This window comes from Dreissena polymorpha, chromosome 3, assembly GCF_020536995.1.
Source record: "Dreissena polymorpha isolate Duluth1 chromosome 3, UMN_Dpol_1.0, whole genome shotgun sequence".
Lineage (NCBI taxonomy): Eukaryota > Metazoa > Mollusca > Bivalvia > Myida > Dreissenidae > Dreissena > Dreissena polymorpha.
The window spans coordinates 142,467,239-142,488,819 of NC_068357.1; the positions used below are offsets into that span (position 1 = coordinate 142,467,239).

A 21,581-nucleotide genomic window follows, 5' to 3' on the forward strand; every position below is an offset into this window, starting at 1 on the left:
ATATACATGATATTGCTTGTTCATATTATTTTTATCTCAAGTAGGACAAAAACTTGAAAAGAAGTATTTCAAAAAGAAATGTTAGGTATGACTGATAGAATCTCAAAATATTTAATTGTAAATTGCTTACACGTTTAATCAGTTCATGTGCAAAAGGGACTTACTCCTTCTTTAAAAGGAGGACAAAACCTGAGTATCTTAATCAGACTGTAGTGTGCGATCAGACTGTAATATGCGAACTATTTATAAGGTCAAGTATTGATTCATTGCTGCTTAATAAAAAACCTGACCCGTTCTTCACTTAACACTTTTGTGATTGTGTGATTGCGATTAATGCACTCGGTTTTAATATGTACGTTATGTTTTACAGTTAATTTTAAATATGTCTATATATGCTGTTGACCGATGATATATTTGCAATGAGCAGTTTTTTAGAAATAAATTTCAAGTGAAGAAAGCAACCCCAAATAAAATAACCAGATACGAAATAGTTCACTTTTTCCATTTCTATTGTTCTAAACAACTTTGTATTACAGCAAACTAATAATTTAACATTTTATAAACGTAATAAAATGTAGGACAATATGAGCAAATTCTGTTCTGAAAATGTGTCGTGTATAATTTACATATATATTCTTTATTGATGTATAAAAAAAAATTGCCGACAGTAATTTTGAAACAATAAGAACTACAGTGTTCAAATTGTGGGTTTTGTATCAAATAAGGAGGCGAAACAACAACCCGCTTTGCAAAGTTATATTTATTAATGCAATAAAAAGTGCGCAAATTATAATAATTATGAAGCTAACAAGTTCAATATTCTTTCACACATTTTAAGATATAAATAAGAAGTTAAATAAAATCAAAACATTGCACAAATTGTCATAGTAAATGTCCAATCCAGATTGGTGTTAAGCAGAAATTTTTAATTATATTTTATTTTTAATTTAAATAAATTTGAAAATAAATTTGAAGAAGTTAATGTTATTGAATTTTTTAAATATTTCTAAAAAAACTAACTTCGTCTGTTTACCACACATATTTCCATAGTAAATGTCCACATACAATTCTTCCAATACAAATGTGTGTTGTGTTGTTTGATAATTCAATGTTGTCTTTAAATATGTGTTCTTATTACTGATATGAATTTTTTTCCATTCAATTTTTATTGTTTTAATAAATGTTGTTTACCGCATATGTATTTTATTATGAGTTCGAGAAGATTAATTGTGATGTTTACAAGACAACCCTTGACAAAAACAAACACACTTGGTTTATCAAAATGAAAATTTAAATTAATAATTTTAATTCCAGATTGGTGTTAAGCAGAATTTTTTTATGATATTCAATTGTTTATTTTAAAAAAATGAAGAATTTAATGCTATTAAATGTTTTGAATATTTCTTAAAAAAAACTAACTTCGTCTGAATCTAGTGTTGATCACACAGATTTCCAAAGTGAATGTCCACATACAATTGTTTCAATAAAATGTGTGTTGTGTTGTTTGTTAATTCAATGTTGTCTTTAAATGTATTTTCTTATTACTGATATGACATTTTTTTCAATTCAATTTTATTGTTTTTATAAATGTTGTTTACCACATATATATTTTATAATGAGTTCGTGAATATTAATTGCCATGTTAACACGACAACCTTTGACAAAAACAAATACACTTGGTTTAACATAATGAAGTTTTATAATTATTTTAACTCAAGATTGGTGTTTAGCATAATTTTTAATGACATTTTATTGTTCATTTTAATAAATTTAAAGAAATTAATGAAATTTTATTTTTTGAATATTTCCAAAAAAATCTCTAGCTTCGTCTGAATCTAGTGTTGACCACACATATAAGTTTATGGCAATTTTCTCTGTATGCACTATTGATGGTTTTTTATTCTTCAATTACATCATGACTCATTGGTGGAGATGAAACTATCATTAAAAACAACGACCATCGGAATCAGCACGTAACAATCTCACAAATCCGTCTGCAAATGTAAATTGAATATGACATTTAAACAAAATTGGGTCAGAATTCATGATAAAGATAAAATGTACTTGAGTGCATACCATTTAACACACCCTTACACCATCGGCCCATTAAATCAGTTACAGTAATAAAAGTTTGCAGGAAGAAAGTTGAGGTCTCGTTGCCATCATTGTCATATGCTACTTTATTTTTGTTGTTGCTTGCTTAATTGCTCTTTAAATAAATGTTTTAAATTTTGTAAATTAATAGTTTTACTTCACCACTAATCAATGCATATTGCTTGCAATTAATGTTGCTTCTTAACCAGCAATTAATTAAGTTTTCGCTCTTCTGCTGCAGTATCGACTTATGAGGTAAATGTTTTACCTTATACATATTCTGGATCTGTTTAAACAACCTTTATAATAAAATGATTTGAAATGAGTCAACAGAAAAAACACTGAATAAACTTGTAAATGTACATAGAATGACAACCACATTTTCGAACCCAGCACGTGCATACAATAGTAGTAAATAAACGAAATCATATATGCAATTTCACTAGTTGCCATTTCTCTTACAGTTTTCAATTTTAAAGTGTTTGTGTGTGTTTTGTTTTATTTTTCTTCATAAAAATATGCATATATTAATTGACAGTTTGACATTAGAGTTGTACTTGTGGTTTGACATATTTCATGTGGGACAATTTGTATTGACGATACTTAGAAATACTTAAATAGATACGATAAAAATAAAATATCTGATTTAAGTGTCGTTTTAGAAGATCTTTTTATATTAAGCAGGAGTAATTAGGGAATGCAATATGACTTTTAAACATTTAAATACAAGACGTAAAGAATATCCAATCAAGACACTTTTGATCACAATACAAACTGTTACATTTCAAAAGAGGGCACATTAAATTTAATAAATGTAATTTTGTCACGTATGCTTCAGTGTTGTGTTTTGCTTATAAGTGTCTTAACGAAACTTATACTTTGACAGGTTGGAGATGAATAGGGCTCGGGTGTTCTTGTCTTTCATGCGTCCGTCTATTAGTCCGTCCGTGTTAGTACACGACAAGCTTGTCGGTGAAAGGTTAATACTAAATGTTAAGGGTTTATACATCTGGTCCGCTGTATGCCTTCTTAACGATTGATTTTATTTAAATACAATATCAGGCTATAAGTTCCAAGTTCCAGAAGACTTGTGAAGTTCGTGACTAATTTTTGTTAAGTTTTGTTTGGTTAAGGTCAAACTTTCGGATATACTGTCAAAGGTGTCTTGAAAATAATAGGGTTTTGCTGTGAATATAACGCAAGAAGGATATCACAATTGATAGTTAGCTAAAATAAATTGTAAATCGCAAGCTAGAAATGATTGTATTAACTTGCACAAGTAAACTGTGTCAATGTGATATCTTAGGAATGTTGGTCCTATTTTTTAAAGTGTAAGTTTTTATACAACTTAGTGTTATTTTGTGCATATTTGTAGCTGTGCTCTTGCTTATTAATAAAATACACGTTTATATCCTTGTTGTTTTTATAGTTTGAAATTCAACCTCGTCAGTCCCATCAACATTCTAAAAGCTGTATAAGCTCTCTTAATCAATTTGACATATCTATTCACAGATAAACCATTGAACAAGGTTGCTTATTTCAAGGGGAAAATATTTACTGGATAACTATTCGGTTGTTCCAATAGAGTTGTCCTTTATTATTAACCCGATATTAATACTGTTTATATACACGTTTATGTTTAAAAAATCTACATAAATATTGTCAAACATTATTCGTGAACAGATTGAATAATTACGTATTATAAATTAATGTAATTTTGTTTTAAAAGTTATCCCCAAAACAGTTTTTTTCTCGATTATACAATATAAAAAATATACAAGTATTTATGCATGGCTTTTCTTTTGTCTACAATATATTAAAATCCTCAAATAAATTAGTAAAACTATAAGTTAGCTGGATTATGTAAGCTTTTCTTATCATCTGTTAATGCCTTGGCTTGACCGTCGTCATCATTTGGCGTGTAAACACTCCAGATGCCGCATTATTTGCAAATCATCCTTGAGCATACAAATAACTTGTATCTATATGATATTAATAAATGGGCAAAACATCAACTTGAAAAAAGCCTTGAGGCACTTGAGAACACTATAGAAGTCACAGTGTTGCCCCATCATCATGAAGCTAGGAAGACGTAGCTCTCACGAATACGTCGTTCTTCCGACGCTGCTCGACGCCAGTCTCGCATTCGCCCATAAATGTTCGGATATCGTGGCGGGAAATTCACATGGAATAAATTGTCGCACAAACAATACAAACGATCAATTTGGATCTCATTAAACCCATGTAAACATACCACATCTAGCGTTAAAAGTGTGGCAATTGCTATAAGAAACACTGATTGTTTATGGGTTAATTTTATTGTACGAAACATTTTGCGAAATATTTGTTGATTTTGAGTATTTATGTTATTGGTTCACTCTTGAATAGATCGCAAACGCTGAAAATCTTAAATGGGACTGACCTTTAAATTGATAGCAAAGAATCAAGTGCTCGACCGAGTGACTAGAAGCATAATCAAAGCGCTGAAGGCACTGAAGTTGTTCGCTATTGCATAATTTAAGACGCAATTCATTTTTCAAAATTAATCACACGTTTGAAATGAACACACGCCATTCACATTTATGAAGAGTGTGTCATAACGCACGGGTCGAGCTTTGTGTGCACTTTTATCATCCTATTTATTTCATGGAGATAACTTAGAAAAAATAAAAACAACATGGCCTTTTTTTGGACGTTCTGAAAGCATAGAAAGTATGATGAAAATGGCAGTGAGCTCTGACTATAAAGACAATTTGCATTCACAATCATATTAACTAAATATTGTTGGAATATCGAATACATATCTCACTAAGAATATAATTTCAGGATAATTTACTTTACAAAACGTTTGACTTTTGACACCATATACAAATTAAAAATATACAAGAAGATCATTGATGAAAATAAATAAATAATAAATTTGCGAGCAATACTTTGTACTCACGAATAAGGTCGTCATCAACATAGCCCTGTTGACCCGTACATGGTTGTTTATGCATTACTTCTGACCCTAGCAGTTTATACGGTATCAACAACTCTTACCTCAACATAGGTATAGATCACTCATGCTCTTTTTCTGCATAGCAGTTTTACTCAGCTTTTCATCTTTAATGACTTTTATATAACGCCAGCATACACGCATGAATATTGTCGAATATTTCATAGGCTGATTTGAGATAAAGACCTCTGAAGTTTGGCTACATCACTGTGTCTGTGCTCAGCGCAAAAGATGTAGCACTGTTCAGCGTAAGAAATTCCGGACTACTCTCTGAATGTTCAAACGACACGAATTGTTGCCCAGGTACAATTACGCGTTAAATATTTATTTCGCAGAGTTTCAGCTTTGCTATCAAGATGAGATAACAATCATTACCAAAATAATATAGTGTCACGATAAGAAGAAAATCGTTTAATTATCCAACCACAATGTTTGCCGTACTCCTACAGCACGTCTGGAAATCGTTCCTGAACTCCTGGATAGGCTGCCCTTATTTACAAGTTTGCTATTTTGAATTCAATTTGTATCGAAAAGCATTGTGCTAAAATGTGCCAAGTACAATTTGCAATGAGATATTTAATGACCCGCGTCACGCGAAAGTGAGTCTTATTCCATATGCGCCCATAATATATATATATAGCCCACTCAGCCTGCTCATCTCTCAGTCTGGTTAGGAGATACATAATGAGACCATAACATATTGAGTGATTTTATAGCGAACAGCATAGCCTCTGACCAGACTGCGAAAATGCACATGATGAGTTTAAGAAACCCTGGTCGAAACGCGTAAGACCCATTTTTGCATGACGCGGCTATGAAAGTGTGATTTAAATGTGTCGAAAGAAAACTGCGTTTAAATAAAACATTAACATACGATACATTTCGATTGTGAAGAAATATATTCATAATAAGGCAAGTGAAGGCACATATAATGTGCACTCCCGTAGTATATTTTTATTTTCTTACACTAATGTGTGGTTTGACACTGACAACACACATTTCATGCGGTGAATATGCAACTTATAAGTGACAAAACCAACACAATGGTTAAACTTTTGTTTTCATTTTATTTATTTATGTAGAAAAGTAAATTGCAAACTTTATTTCAAAGTCAGCGTTTACGCCGACTACATTTTAATATGATAGTTCTTGTTCTATTTAGCACCGTTTTCGGTTTTAGCGATTTTAAATTATTTTTGAGGTTGTCTATAGTATACCTGTAGTAATTGGTAAACTCATGTCCAACGTTTTATAAATTGAAGATTGTGAATATAAACAAGTTTAACCTTCTACTATTGCGTTGTTAGCACCCGTATATACAAAAGATCGCCGCTATCTGTTGAGAACAAAAGAACGTTTCCCAGAATTTCCCGCTGTAGAAGCATGAACGAGGTTAGGAAACAGATCATTCGTGTTATATTTAATTCTTTGTTATATTCGGTTTTAGCGATTATGAAGCATTTTTGTTGTTGTCTATCGTATCCCTGATGTTGTTTAACTCATGTTCAACGTTTTATAAATTGAGAATATAAACAAATGTAACCTTATATAATTGCGTAGTTTTCCCGAATCTATTAATAGACTCAGATTAACAAGCGTAACCTGATACTATTGCGTTGTAATCACCCGTGCAATTGGACTCTCCCTTGTTTATCAGCAGCCATCTATTAATAGACTCAGATTATAAATGGGCTGAGCAAAAATACTACGTCATGAAGACGCAGCAGGAAGTGGACTTTTTTAATCATTCATAAACAATCTTTATCATTCATAAACAATCTCTTCGGCGACATGTATTATACATGCATTGTGTATTGATTCTTTTATATATAAGCTCCGTTCGAAACTATTACATTTAACACGATATTCATATAATGTTTCCATTTGTGAATGAATATAGTTGGAGAACTCACACCTGTTGCATGAATTATACAACTCTTTCTCGCGCGACCAACTAAAATGCTTATTGAAATACACGGTCAGCGTGATTGGTTCTTTGATGTACATATATTCATCATCACTTCGCCTCGGGAGTTGCATTGGAAAACAACGTAAATATTTTATCACGCCGTTGCTTTATTATTATAATAGGGACACTCATGCCAATTGTAAGGGATAAAACGCGGGTTAGCAAGTTTAACTGTTCACTTTTTGCGTAGCACTCTGTAACGACGTTTTCCTTTGAATGTAATAACCACTTCAAATCGTAATAGCTTCGTATATTTTGTGTTTGTTTACAAGTATTATGGCGATACTTTATAGGACTAAAAACTGTTCATAAAGTGGCATTTCAACATCAGTACATGAAATCTCAATCTAAATGTTTGATCCTTCCGGTAAGTTTTAACGCTTTGCTTTAATAATACATGAACATATTAGACTACAAACTGGAAAGTTAATTGCGCGAACATTTTAAGTTCGTGAAAAGAAAAATGAAAACAATTTAAATACTAAACCCCAAACCTCTAAAAGGAAACGGTTTACTTTTCTGAAGACCAAATGTAAACGAAGTTAACAAAAAAAGCAAATTAAATTCTCGTGAAACCAAGCTCATGTGAACAATTTAATAACATCATTCTAAACAGAATCGATTTTGAAATGTGTTAATCACAATCTATGTAGTTATTGTGATATTTTAATTAACAATAACGAAGGTGGTTTTATTCTGGCAAACCAAGCCAAGGCATTAACATCTTTCTCAAACAAAATAACGGGATCTTTAATTCGTTTACCACTGTTGTTTTTTTTGTTCGGAAGGATGCAATAAAGTTTGTTAAAGGGCCATACATAAAAAAAATATTCAGTATAACATATCTTCTTGTTTGAGGTACACACTTCCTAGTGTAAACAAACAAAATAATAGCGTACTTTGCGCTTAGTGGCCATATCAAACATTATTTGAACATCTTAGAAAATCGATATAAGACGTATTTTGTTTAAGGCGGCTTTTGGATTTGAATTATACATGTAGCAGTGGAAATTATATCGTGCTGAAGGTGAGCATTTTTTTTTGCAGTATGCTTTTAAAAACGGACGTTTTAGTAATAGAATATCTTATTTTTCGATTTGTTTTTACCTTACTTATAGTTCGTGTCACATTTTTTGGAAACTTTAGGAAATCGTGAAAACAAAACAGTTCTTATTTTTTTTAAATCATCATACAATTTCAACATGAATAAGTATACACAATTGTATATTTTGTTAGATTGAAACACACGTTGTATAAGCTTTAACGAACAAATTGTATAAGCATTTACACATGTACAGGTACCAATATCGGGTTTATGCTAATTACGTCAATACTGTTAGATTAAAGTATATCGTTCTTAGTTTTTCACCTTTTTTTGACAAAAATAATCAAATACGTATTTGCAAGCAACGTTCAGCAATGTTATGCGCAATTTTTATGATCAAGCATATAATTATAGTTGATATAATGTCATTTTGAAGATTTTTTTTAATAAGTCAGCTTTGTTTTCATCACCCACACCTCCAAACTAGAGGGCAATGATGGCCCTGAATCGCTCACCTGACTAACCAAATACAATCCCAACCCAGATTTCATCAAGATAATCACTCTGACCAAATTTCATAAAGATTGGATGAAAACTGTGACCTCTATTGTCTACACAAGGTTTTTCTATTATTTGACCTAGTGACCTAGTTTTTGACCCAAGATGACCCAAATATAATCCCAACCCAGATTTCATCAAGATTAACATTCTTACCGAATTCCATAAAGATTGGATTAAAATTTCGACCTCTATTGTCTATACAGGGTTTTTCTATTATTTCACCTAGTGACCTAGTTTTTGACCTAGTGACCTAGTTTTTGACTACAGATGACCCAAATACAATCCTAACCCAGATTTCATCAAGATAAACATTTTGACCAAATTTCATAAAGATTGAATGAAAACTGTGACCTCTACTGTCTACACAAACAAATTGTTGACGGTTTTTCTATTATTTTACCTAGTTACCTAGTTTTTGACCGCAGATGACCCAAATACAATCCCAACCCAGATTGCATCAAGGTAAACATTCTGACCAAATTTCATAAAGATTGCACGAAAACTGCGACCTCTATTGTCTACACAAGGGTTTTTCTATTATGTGACCTAGTATTTTACCTAGTGACCTAGTTTTTGACCCCAGATGACCCAAATACATTCCCAAGCCAGATTTTATCATATAAACATTCTGACCATATTTCATAAAGATTGGATGAAAACTGTGACCTCTAATGTCTACACAAACAAATTGTTGATGATTGTTCAATTATTTGACCTTTTGACCTAGTTTTTGACCCCAGATGACCCAAATACAATCCCAACCCAGATTTCATCAAGATAAACATTCTGACCAAATTTCATAAAGATTGGATGAAAACTATGACCTCTATTGTCTACACAAGGTTTTTCTATCATTTGACCTTTTATGTGACCTAGTTTTTGACCCCAGATGACCCAAATACAATCCCAACCCAGATTTGATCAAGATAAACATTCTGACCAAATTTCATCAAGATTGGATAAAAACTGTGACCTCTACTGTCTACACAAACAAATTGCGGGATCCACTTGCTGCATCGACGAACATCAAGTAAGCTGGACCAATAAATGGCGAAAATCATTTAACAAAACCAAAAGAATAAAAAATTGGACTTTAGACGGACGGAGGAAATGGCAAGTATATGCTTTCCCTTTAGCGAGGAGCATACAGAAATAAAAGAATAGTGTTTTACTATTAATATTTTATTTCCATTAAACATGTCATGAGCAGTGACAAATAGGCACAAGAGTTACATTCTGATTATATTTATTAATGGGTTTAAAGGAACATGCCCAAAAATTGAAAATTCTTAAATGAAAATTCAGAAGCCAAATCTTTGTATAATTAATTGTCAAGTGACAAACGCGACCAATACTCAGCACTTAACTACCCCCCCCCCCCCCCCCAACCAAAGACAAAGTACATAAAATATGATACGTTTGTTCAGCTGACCAAACACTCATTAAAAGAACAAATAATGCACTGATTACACGAACCACACGAAACAAGAGTTACTTTTTTAATGTGACATCAGTATACTTCAGGTACCCAAGACTTATCAAATATTTGAAACTTTACCAAGTCAAGGAATTTTATGCTTAACTCATTTTTTAATTCACAATTAATGTACAATATCTTGGACATTATGAAGCTAAGATAAATGACAGAAACAATTTCTATACCACAGGATGGCGTTATAAGCAAGTGTCACTAAAGAACAGCTTTTCGTAAAAAATAAGTTTGCTTATGTACGTGTACGTGTATTTCTGAAATAAGATAAATATTTTCTGAGCAATAAACCAATAAGAAGTACATGTTGAACTTAAAAACAATATCATAATGATTTACAATGTTAAGTGCAATTTCAATACATTATAAAGAAGTGAAACTCCAGCTGCTAGAGCAGTATTGAATTTTCATTAAAAACAATTAGTTGGTCCTTTATTTAAGGCAAGTGACCGATTGCCCAAACAGTACAAAACAGTACAAAACAGCACAATACAAACCAACATAAACACAAAATATGAATGAGGCTGGGGTCACCGCCTTGGAACGGTCAATGCAAAGCATTGGGGGTTTAAACCTGGTTGTAGAGCGCTCAACCTCACACTTGGCCCAGCAATATTCATAATACATTTAAGTGTAAATAATATTTAACGTCATAGCATTGTAACTCAAATTAAACAATAATAAAAGGGAATTAAAACGCATTCAATTTAATTACTATTTAATTACTCAATTGCATTGAATGTATACAAACATATTGGCAAAAATACTGCTTAATTAAGCTTAATTGATCAAACATCAAAAACATGCTTATAGTTCAAGTAAAAAAGAATAATAAACATGAGAAAACATGCTTTTGCGCCGCTTTGAAGCTATATATTTAACCTTTGCCCTTGAAGAATGACCTTGACCTTTCACCACTCAAAATGTGCAGCTCCATGAGATACACATGCATGCCAAATATCAAGTTGCTATCTTTAATATTGCAAAAGTTATTGCAAATGTTAAAGTTGGCGCAAACAAACAAACAAACAGACAGGGCAAAAACAATTTGTCCCCAACTATAGTGGTGGGGGACATAAAAGTAAACCCTTAACCATAAGAAACAATGATATCAGCATTTATAAAACATACATCATTGGCTACAGTGCAATGCTTTAAAGTTTAAATATCATCATACAAATAACCTATAAATATTGAAATACCAGCATTAAAGATAATTTAAATGGTCAAAATTGTGTGCAAACAAATCTGATTTATTCATTTAATCATATTTTATACATTGATAAGCCACATGATTAATGCATTTACAGTCAAAACGTGATACAAGGGAGATTTCAAATTGTTCTTAAAATTGCGTCTTTTATAGTACTGTGTCTTTCATATTTTGAATGGTTGCTTACGTTATTTGTAACATAACTACTCAGATGTCATTAAGCATTTTTACTTGCAAAATGTTTTGATTGGATTATTAACTGTGAACAAATAAACTAACATACAATTAGTTTTTTATGTATCGTTTTATTACTTGTTAAATTTAAATCAACATATACATCCATGTACAAATATACAGACATTTAATGTTTCTACTATGGTAAAATCAGTCAACAGTTTGTTAATAGTTTATTATACAGATAAAACATGGTCGTACTTAGTTAAACTTTCTATAACTTTATTTTTCACATTTTCGAAATATTTTTGTCTTTACAGTCATCCATCAGACAACCTACCGCCCGCAGATGCTAAACAGAAAATTGACTTTGCATGGCTTAATTGTCTCAGTTGCAACCTGGAATTGAAACTAATTATCTTTGATAATCTATTAACCATCATCTTATCCATTATTATTAAACAAGGGAGCCATCCATGTGCAGATTGTGGTCTTCCTTCATGGTTTATTGCTTTACACTTATGACACTTCTGGAAAATAATAAGTCATACTACCCTGATTTACAAGGGAATTCAGAAGCAACATGCCATCATGGCCTTAGGAAAACCCTGAATGACCGACGACCATAAGATACATTTATTATATACCTGTTTAATGCTTTTAACATAGTACAGGTTGTATCAATCATTGAAATAAAAAAAATCCCGTATTACGCTACTCGCTGTTTCCAATTCCGTATTACCATACTAGCCGGACTACTTCGACCCATTTAATGACGTCACATTACACGCACCGAAAATATAAATAGTTTATATTACGAAATATATTACGTAGTACATCGTGTGACGGCATTTCTGTGACAAAACACAATAGTTTTATCTAAACTCTGTAAGGACATGTCAGACGTGGTGTTTTTTAACAGTAAACTATGTGTTAAAAACGTATTTTGGAGTGTGTGTTTATCATGCATAAATGCATATTTCGATAGGAATACAATAAAATAGTGTGGTTTAAACTAAGTTTCGATAAAGACATGGAAGATAGAGGTGGAAGTGGATATCGTTTAAACATTTTTGTTATAAACATCGGATAAAAGTTGTCAAATTAATTGTTATAAAAATTGGATTAATGAAGGCAATAAGGTCAGCGTGTCGGAAACATGTTTTTTCCCGGTTCGAATGTTTACACGTTAATTTACATAAACTGTATTCATACGCGTCTTAAATAAACTATGGCGTACCGTTTTAGTCATTGTTTTGTCAGTTTTGTTAAAGTAAAAAATACATGTGTTAACTGTTTTCGTTAGTTGTTGTATATAATAAAAGGAATATTACGCTAGTCAATTGTTCCAAGAGTTTGTATCACTCTCGTGGCTTGTGCTATTTCGCATCACACTCGAGGCGGACGTCATCACACAAGCCACTCGAGTGATACAAACTCTTGGAACAATAGACTAGCGTAATATTCCGTATGTATTACTGTTTAACAAATCCACAATTAGGTTAAGTGTGAACATCTTCACAATAGGATGAGAAAATTCAAGAAGGCAAACCCATTCATAATATCAAGAAATATAATAAATTTGCAATTTAACAAAGGGATCAAATTAAACATTATAGAATCCCAACTTTTTATGCTATTGTTAAATTACATCTTGTTGTAGTTAAATATTTAGGGAATTCAGATGCGATTTATTCAAAATGTCCTGTCATTTTGTTGAATTTCAAATTTGTCGCATCGCTTTTGGACTGTAGTTCAAAAGTAAACAATAAACAATTATTAATATCATATTTACAATTACAACTATCATATTTTATGAAATAAAGAAAACTTCTAGTCCCATAAAATAAACCACGTTTGGTTTCTGTGACTTCTGGATAACATCATTCGGCTGTTGTCCCACTCTCAGAACTGTAACTATGGTAACTGTTGCTATGGTAACCAGCTGACCTTGAGTGAAGGTGAATATCTATCCCAGAAGTCCATCACTGTGCTCCACCTTGTGTCTAAGCATCCAGTCCTCAACTGAAAACCAAATAAAGGAGGCATTCGGCTTATATGTATTGTCTCAAATTGACCCAAACATAGCCAATATCCAGTAATTGAATGTATAACATCCCCATGCACTGTGGTCACAGTATAATGACCATATGAATTGTTTTATTTGAGAGACATTTCTGTACTCTATCAGCTGTAGCCTTTATTAGATGATTTTATATATACGGAAAGTCTGATATTCATCAGAAAATTTCCAGGAATAGAAATGATGGATTCTTGACAGAGTGAGTGATTGAGTCAAAGAGGAATAAACATACAGTGACTAGGTTGCAAATATCTAAACGAGAAATCTTTGAGATATCATTATGAGTTTACTTCAAAATATTGTGCAATCTCTATGTTGATAATTTCATACCAAATCTTGATAAGCTCCAACACTGGCCAAAACACAAAATGTCAACAAATTTCGAACAATAATTACGCAAAGGCACTGCATTTAGGTTTTATTACAAGAAATTCACTCATACAAATTTCCAAATTCTATAATACTTCATAGTTAAAAGAAACAAGAAACCGTCGGAGACGGGTGATGCTCCCCAAAGGTTTTTTTGTCACAATATTGCACTATATATTCAGATAAAAGGAAACGTCTAGTAGTTCGGGGGACAAGAATTGCACTATATGTACAATTAATGGAAAATTTCAAAGGGCCATAACTCTGTGAAAAATCATCCGACCAGAACCAGCCGATAATATGCACATCTCCTCTTGGTAGTGAAGCTTCCCATAAAGTTTAATTGAATTCCGGTCATTAAATGCTGAGAAATAGCCCGGACAAAAATTGTGCACGGACGGATGGACACACGCACGGACAGACGAAGCAGCGACTATATGCTCCCCCCAAACAAATTGTGGAGGAGCATAAAAAGATGAGTCCATAAAGCAAGGATTTCACCATATTCATGGAGCAAGGATTTCCCCACATTCCATGTGTTGCTAAAAACCCGCATATGTAAAAAAACAAGCTGTTTTTGAAAACATATGTCTTTTGATTCCAAAGTGTGACGTTGAACTTTGAGGTAATGAGACAGATGATACATGGCAGTAATTTGTCACGTCGCCTTATGATGGTTTGCATTATTGCGTAGCTAATTTAAAGTCCATCAATACATGTAAAATGTATGGCTGAGACAGAATTTTACAGCTGTTTTACTGTAAACCTTTGACCCCCAAGTGTGACCTTAAGTTTTGAGGCAGAAAGACAGGTTTTACATGCAATATGTCATAATTATTATGGTCAACATTTGAGCTAAGTTATTTCAATATACATCAATGTATGGCAAAGTAAGAGCTGGAATTTTTGCTCAAACGGTTACTGCAACTGCTTTATGCTGCGTTCTTTGAAAGAGGCTTAAAAACTTCAGATTTATATGTGTTTTTTTACAATGTGTTGAAGTTTAGTTGAAACATGTGTATTTTAGCTTGATTGCAAAAATTTGCCTTATGCTTATCCAAGAGTCTCTTTTGTGGGTTTTGTTGGCAAAATCATTACTCTGTGTCTTAGGAATAGCTCTTGAAAATGCTTGCAGGATGGGAACCCTGGAATACCAGAACGCTAGGCAGACACTATTTGTAAGTTAACTTGGCATTCCTTGGATTAGTAATACCTCATATTCATCACCCCTTCATCCACACACCTGAAAGCAACTAATTATTGCACATTAATGGTGGATATTGGTTTGTAAAGAATGACGTAACATGTACTATTTTTTAAAGTAAAAAAATGCCTCCTTTTCCAGTGATAAGTACTGTGGATTTAAACCCCAATGGCAAATTACAGGTAATGATAAATTCAACAGTAATAAAAAAACAATGTATGACCATTCTTTGATCTTAGGACTTCAGAAATATAACGTGATTTTGTTCAGACGAGCTTTGTTCTCAAAGCATATGCAATGCTACATTTATTTATATATTGCATAATAAATGACTTAGGAAACATATTAGTTCTCTGTTATTTTTTTTATTTGCTAGACATTAATCATACATTTATGCGTAAATCACAATAAAATATATCAATTATCCATTCTCACTTTTTGCATTTCTAAAATTACTTCTTTTTCTGTTCATCTTGCCACATTTCCCACACTGCTTGAAGCTAGGACTGTCTCCAACAACAATCCCCTTCTGAGCTGCCTTCTTTCGCTTCTTCTTCTTCTCTCCTGGCAAAATCTTACCATTCTTGTCCACTTCCTCCTGTCTACCCTTCCCATTCTCAACTGCTTTCCCTGTTTCTTCCTTCTCGTCTATTCTATCATCATCGTACAGTCCTCGCTCTGCTTTCATGTCCATTTTCTCCACGACAAGCTGCCCATTCACAAATGACTCCCTCAGAAACACCGTCCCTTCATCCATAGCAGCCGCTTCCAGAGCTTTTCTCTGGGCTCTCTCTAAAGCAATTTCTTCTACCCTCTTCTTTTGAGCTTCATCCACACGAAGCCTATGTAAATCTGCAAGAAGTTCCTGAAACTTCATTAAATTTTCCTTACTTGGTGGAGACGGACATTTTGTGTCACTGGGAGCTGGTGTTGGAGGAGAATTTGACCGTTTCCCCTTTTTTATTGCCATTGTTGTTTCTTTTCAGACGATTTAATCGATCCATGTCTCTTTCCACTGCTTCCATCAAGGAAACTGACATGTGTCTGGCTAAATCCGGATCCAGACCATGCCGTAGCAGCTAATGAATGATCTTTTCTGTTCTGACCCGCCGTGTACAGAACTCACAGTCCGGGTTTTCTTTTATTCTGCGAGCTCTAGTGCCCCTGGGACGATGTGCATCACAAGTTGGTCCGGGCAAGCGCGATGGGTAAAAAGGAAAGACTTTGTTCTAAAATACATGTTTTTATATATAAGAACATACTACATAATGCATATTTTATGCTAGAGGAAAGCTTAATAACTATCAAAGAGCTCTGTGGTCCCAGACAAATGCTCCTCAAAAACAGGACCTTGACACAAGATTTATTGCATCAAAACTGACCATAAGAGTTAATCTTGGAATTTTAGTGTGACTTAGCCATTTACATAAGTTTTTAGTGGACACAGAATTATTCACTTCTGTTAAATCATTGTAATAGTACATGGGTTGAGAATATTTTAGTATTATAACTAGGGGTCAACTACTGTCCAAGGTCATTGATGAGTTATTGATTGATTGATTGAGTGATACGATTTTCATACTTACTGTGACAGTGACCTTGACCTTTGACCTAGTAACCCAAATTTCAATAGGGGTTAGCTATTGTCTAAGGCCAATGCATATGAAAATTATCAAGCCAATCGGTGAATCAGTCGACAAGTTATTCATTGGAAACGATTTCACACTTGGTGCGACAGTGACATTGACCTAGACCAAGTGACCCCAATTTCAATAGGAGCTATCAACTGTCGAACGCCAATGCACACGAAGAGTATCAAGCCAATCGGTGCCTTGGTTCACAAGTTATTGATCGGAAACAACTTTCACTCTTAGGATGACAGTGACCTTGACCTTAGACCTAGTGATCCCAATTTCAAAAGGGGTCATCTTCTTGCAAAGGCTAATGAACATGGGAAGTATCAAGCCAATTAGTCAATCCATTCACAAGTTATTGATCGGAAACTAAGTCGTCTACCAACAGACAAACCAAGAGGCAGACCGACCAACATCAGCAAAACAATATAACTCCTCTTCTTTAAAGGGGGGAATAATAACAATTGGTAAACATAACCTTAGCAGAAATGGGCAATAACAACTTGAAAACTCTTTATTTCAACACTGAATTACTCCATGTCCAAACTTCTGGAAGTAAAACCATAAATTTGGATTGTAAGGACTGTATTTGGAACAAAAGATACATTTGACATTGGGAAATTGACATAAGAATTGCTGTAAAATCAGCACCCCCCTCACCCTCCACAAAGGCCTGAGGAAAATCGAATGAAATTTATGTTTGAAATACCACATAACATTTATGAAGTTTTTGAACAGCTAATGTTTTTTGCAACATGCATGACAAAAAGGCAAATATTTGTGTAAACATAAAAAGAGCCCTTATTTCAGGGAATTCAGTCATAAAATACCTGCCAATATTGTGATAATTGCATTTGAAAATGCAAACCTATTGTAATAGTGCTATGACATTAGATAGGGTCTGGATAAAAGACTTATTAAAAGCATCACAGCATAAAAAGAAAGGATGAAATATAGTAACGTACCCTATGACACCAATGTCTGCCCAGACATGCTCAGGTTTGGGGCTGTCCTCAAACATCAGAATAGGCAGGGAGCTCACTGTGTATTCCTGGTTCTTGAACTTCTTATTCAACGATGTGCCTGGGTCCTTGCTTTTGCGCACCTTACGAACAAACTCATTATGATCCATCTCCCGCAGCGGTTCAGCTAGCCGATCTACAATGAACATGGTGTTGTCCCTAAGGAAGGCACTTGCCTGTTTCAGTCCCACGGTAACACTGTGCACTTTCTTAAACGCTGATATTAGGGAGGTTGATTCTGTCCAGGCAACATTTGCGTCCTCATTCTGATTTTGGTTATCTGAGGCAACAGTTAACTTGTTAGATGAAATCTGTCCAAATGTGTTCTTGTATTCGTCCAATTCACTGTCCAGTTCTTTGAGAGTATGTTGCTCGCTGGTTTCCAGATGTTCACCAAAGTACCGGGCTCTATTTGTTATGCACAGTTGCGAATATCAGTCCAAAGTCATGTTTCCACCACATTTCACAGCGTAATTTGGCTGAACAACTTTTACCTGCTCTCTCCAGCTGTCTTCATCTAAAATATGTGGTACATATTGCTGTATGAAAGTATGCACAAGCTCAGCAAATTTTTAGAAAAAAAGCACGACACTTTGTAATAATAATGTTAAATTGAAACAAGAGATATGTTTATCAGAAACACAATGCCCCCTAATGCGCCGCTGTGAAGCCATAAATTTGACCTTTGACCTTGATAGATAACCTTGACTGAAATATGAAGCTCCATGAGATGCACATGCATGCCAAATGTCAAGTTGCTATTTTCAATATTGCAAATGTAATGACCAAGGTTAAAGTTTTGTGACACATACAATGACAGACAGACAGACAGACAGGCAGGACGGCAGGCAGGCAGGCAATCAGGCAGGCAGGCAGGTAGGCATGCTGGCAGGCAGACAGACTAAGGTTGTTGGTTTTGTCTCTAAAACGAGACTCACCAGTAAATCTAATGAGATTCAAGCATGAGTGTCAGCATTTACACAGAAAATAATATTTTATGTCAGTACTTACCATCTTCAGTAAAAAGAGGAGTTTTCTTTTTATCAGGTCCGGTCTTACCTGTACGCTCTCGTGTCCTATTCAAAGAGTGCAAATCTAGCTCATCCAGGCCAATTTCATCTTAGTAATATATCATGTTCTCTAGACCTGTAACAACATAACAACTCAAAGAAATGTATAATGCATAGTTTGACAATCTTGACTGTAAGAGAAGGAGAAAAGTTGGTAAAAGGTATAAAATTATCAACACAACATGTGTTCAGACATGTTGATTTAAGTGGTTTAAGCAAAATGTATCAACAAACAAAACCAACACATTGCTATGCAAGATTCAACATTAAATTAAACTTATTTAAATGTAAATAAATATCTAACAAGATGAGTTTAAGTTTGAGTTTTTAGTTTGCCCTCATAAAAAATTACTTTAAATAAAATAAGAATAAACCTGACCTGATGGACCTGTATTATGTGTTTTGTAAATCTATATGTTAATTGAGAGCATTGTAACAAGAAGTTGAGGAAATTGCTCTTTAGAAGATCAAAAGACCAGAAAAATGTGATGGACCTGAGCTGGAGTGGAATGCTGTGACAAAGTGTGCATGTTCAGTCTTTGCTTCAAGTATCGTTTCATTTGGATCATTAGTGTCCTAGTGTCAAAGACCTCACATGGAAAACATTTATGATTCAAATTAATATCAAGAAGTATAAAATCAATGACTAAATGACCTTGCAATTCCCACATGTCATCAAATTTGAATCAGTTGTTTCTTAGATCTCAGAATGACATGTAAAACTTTGTTATTAGTCAAAGGGCAATAACTCCTTAAACAATTATTGGAGCAGTAATACTTGACGATGAGTTCAAGTATCATGATTAGGGTTACCAAATATATAGTTTTAGCAGCTTCAGTGTTTGAAATGTTGTGTATAAAAGTTTTTTTTCAAGAAGCAATAACTACCTTAAAACGCACTGTCCCAGATCACACTGGACAATATGATAATGTCCACCCTACAAGGTTGCTGCAACTTAAGGGATGTAACATATCAAAAGTGGATAGTAAGACCTCAACACAGAAAGAAAATGTGTGACATATGAAAGGATGGACAGTCATTGAGTAGGATGGAAACGACTATCATTGAAAATTAGTTTTAGACCAACATAAATCTATTCCATCGAAATAAGCATAAACAGACTAAGCAGCAACTGGAGCAAAAAAAAACGTTGTTTGTGTGAAGACCATCTAGTTGGACCTTCTGAGTTGTAGGCCTTGGCCAATGACCTCCTATGGTGATCTGGTACAAAAACATGCACTTGTTGGATGCAAATTTAAACATGAATTTCAACTAATATTTACTAATGGTAGCATAATCCTGTTAAAAGGTCAGTAAAAGTTATGGTTCTTTGTCAGTGACTGTTTATAAAGAAGCTGAACATATATGATACGTTTAAAAAAAAACTGTATTACATGTTGACATTTATATAAGGCATTAACCTGAAAATTACAAAAAAGTACAATCAGGGGATTATTCTGCTAGATTGCAAGTCAGAGTTATGGGCCTTGGTCAATGACCTCCCATGTTGATCATGCAAACATGTATTAGTTTCAGTATTATAGTGGTTACAGAGATATGTCTTGATCATGATGCACATCTCAAACTTTATCCATATTTTATCTGTTCAGAGTTAGAAATCTTGGTCAGTGAGTATTCATAAAAACTCTCAACACACATGCGTTCAGTTTTATTTTAATATCTGTTAAGAAACAGAGATATAGCGCTCTTGCCTTTAAATGTTAACCCTTAATTTGCAAGTACGCAAGAGGTAAAATTATGCTTACTTGCAGGTAAGAGTTATGGAACTTGGCCAGTGATCTCAAACATTGACCCCGAACACATTTGTGCCGATTTAAATTAGTATTAGAAACATTGATATGGAGATATTTACCTTAACCAGTGATTTGCATAGACCTCAATGCAGACATTCAGGTGAGCATCACAGCTTGAATAATTTAGTGAAGCTAACAAATCCTAACACTTTTGGATATTTTTGGGAGCAGTTCATCCAAGAAACATCTCTGTCTTATTTCACTAGTTATTAACCTTTTGCATCGAGGATCATTAGCCGATCAAAAAGCCCCATTTAGTTGAATACGTCCATGGTCTTCTGGTCCACCTCTCGCGGTCCCTTGCACTGACACTTGTTCACTAACGTACACATCGGGCATATTTTCATGGCCGGATTTTTGACGTCCAGGTATGTGGAATGCTGACAATTCTCATTCCGAGCAGGATAAAATCTTCTTCTGCAATAAAGACAACAAAGTCATTTCAGTCATTGAACACTGGATCAAAAGAAGTAAATTAATGTGACAATTTTCTGCAAATTTTTTTTACTAAAGACTCTACAGGGAGCTGGTTGCCTAGATGTCAGAAGGCCAACTGGTGGAGCTGGTTAAGGCAAGAATAACATTCACAATTAAACTTGACACACTTGGTGAACCTTTGAGGCAAGTTAGCTTAAATATTGCAACATAGTGATAAAAGTTTATTCTACACGTCCGCCACCTACCACATTCTTTCTCCACAAGTGTTTAAAACTCAAATTTCTCAGGGTCAGCTACTGCTTGTTCCCACAGAATGTCCGACCGTGTAGGTTCCTGTGCAAATATTAGAAAATTGCAGGGCATTTCAATCATATCTGCTGTAAATTTAATTATTCAATAAGTA

The 21,581-nt window shown here is 33.8% G+C and overlaps 3 protein-coding genes across 3 annotated transcripts in view; 1 reads left to right on the forward strand and 2 right to left on the reverse strand.

Moving 5' to 3' along the window:
• The window catches only part of LOC127871754 (uncharacterized), a 343,111-nt gene that overhangs the window by 105,072 nt on the left and 216,458 nt on the right, over positions 1–21,581 (reverse strand). The gene's annotated exons all lie outside the window — the stretch shown is intronic.
• Positions 1–21,581, forward strand: part of LOC127871750 (tRNA (adenine(58)-N(1))-methyltransferase non-catalytic subunit TRM6-like) — a 188,969-nt gene that overhangs the window by 75,144 nt on the left and 92,244 nt on the right. The gene's annotated exons all lie outside the window — the stretch shown is intronic.
• Positions 15,621–21,149, reverse strand: LOC127872655 (uncharacterized). Its single transcript, XM_052415984.1, has 4 exons — positions 20,800–21,149; positions 18,867–19,001; positions 17,799–18,372; positions 15,621–16,428 (listed from the first exon to the last, which is right to left on the reverse strand). The coding sequence occupies exon 4, from the start codon at positions 16,167–16,169 to the stop codon at positions 15,621–15,623; it is 549 nt and encodes a 182-aa protein (XP_052271944.1). The 5' UTR covers positions 16,170–16,428; positions 17,799–18,372; positions 18,867–19,001; positions 20,800–21,149.

Excerpts from the sequence above, each read along its gene's own strand:
- LOC127872655 (XM_052415984.1), bottom strand. The coding sequence starts at position 16,169 with ATGGCAATAAAAAAGGGGAAACGGTCAAATTCTCCTCCAACACCAGCT.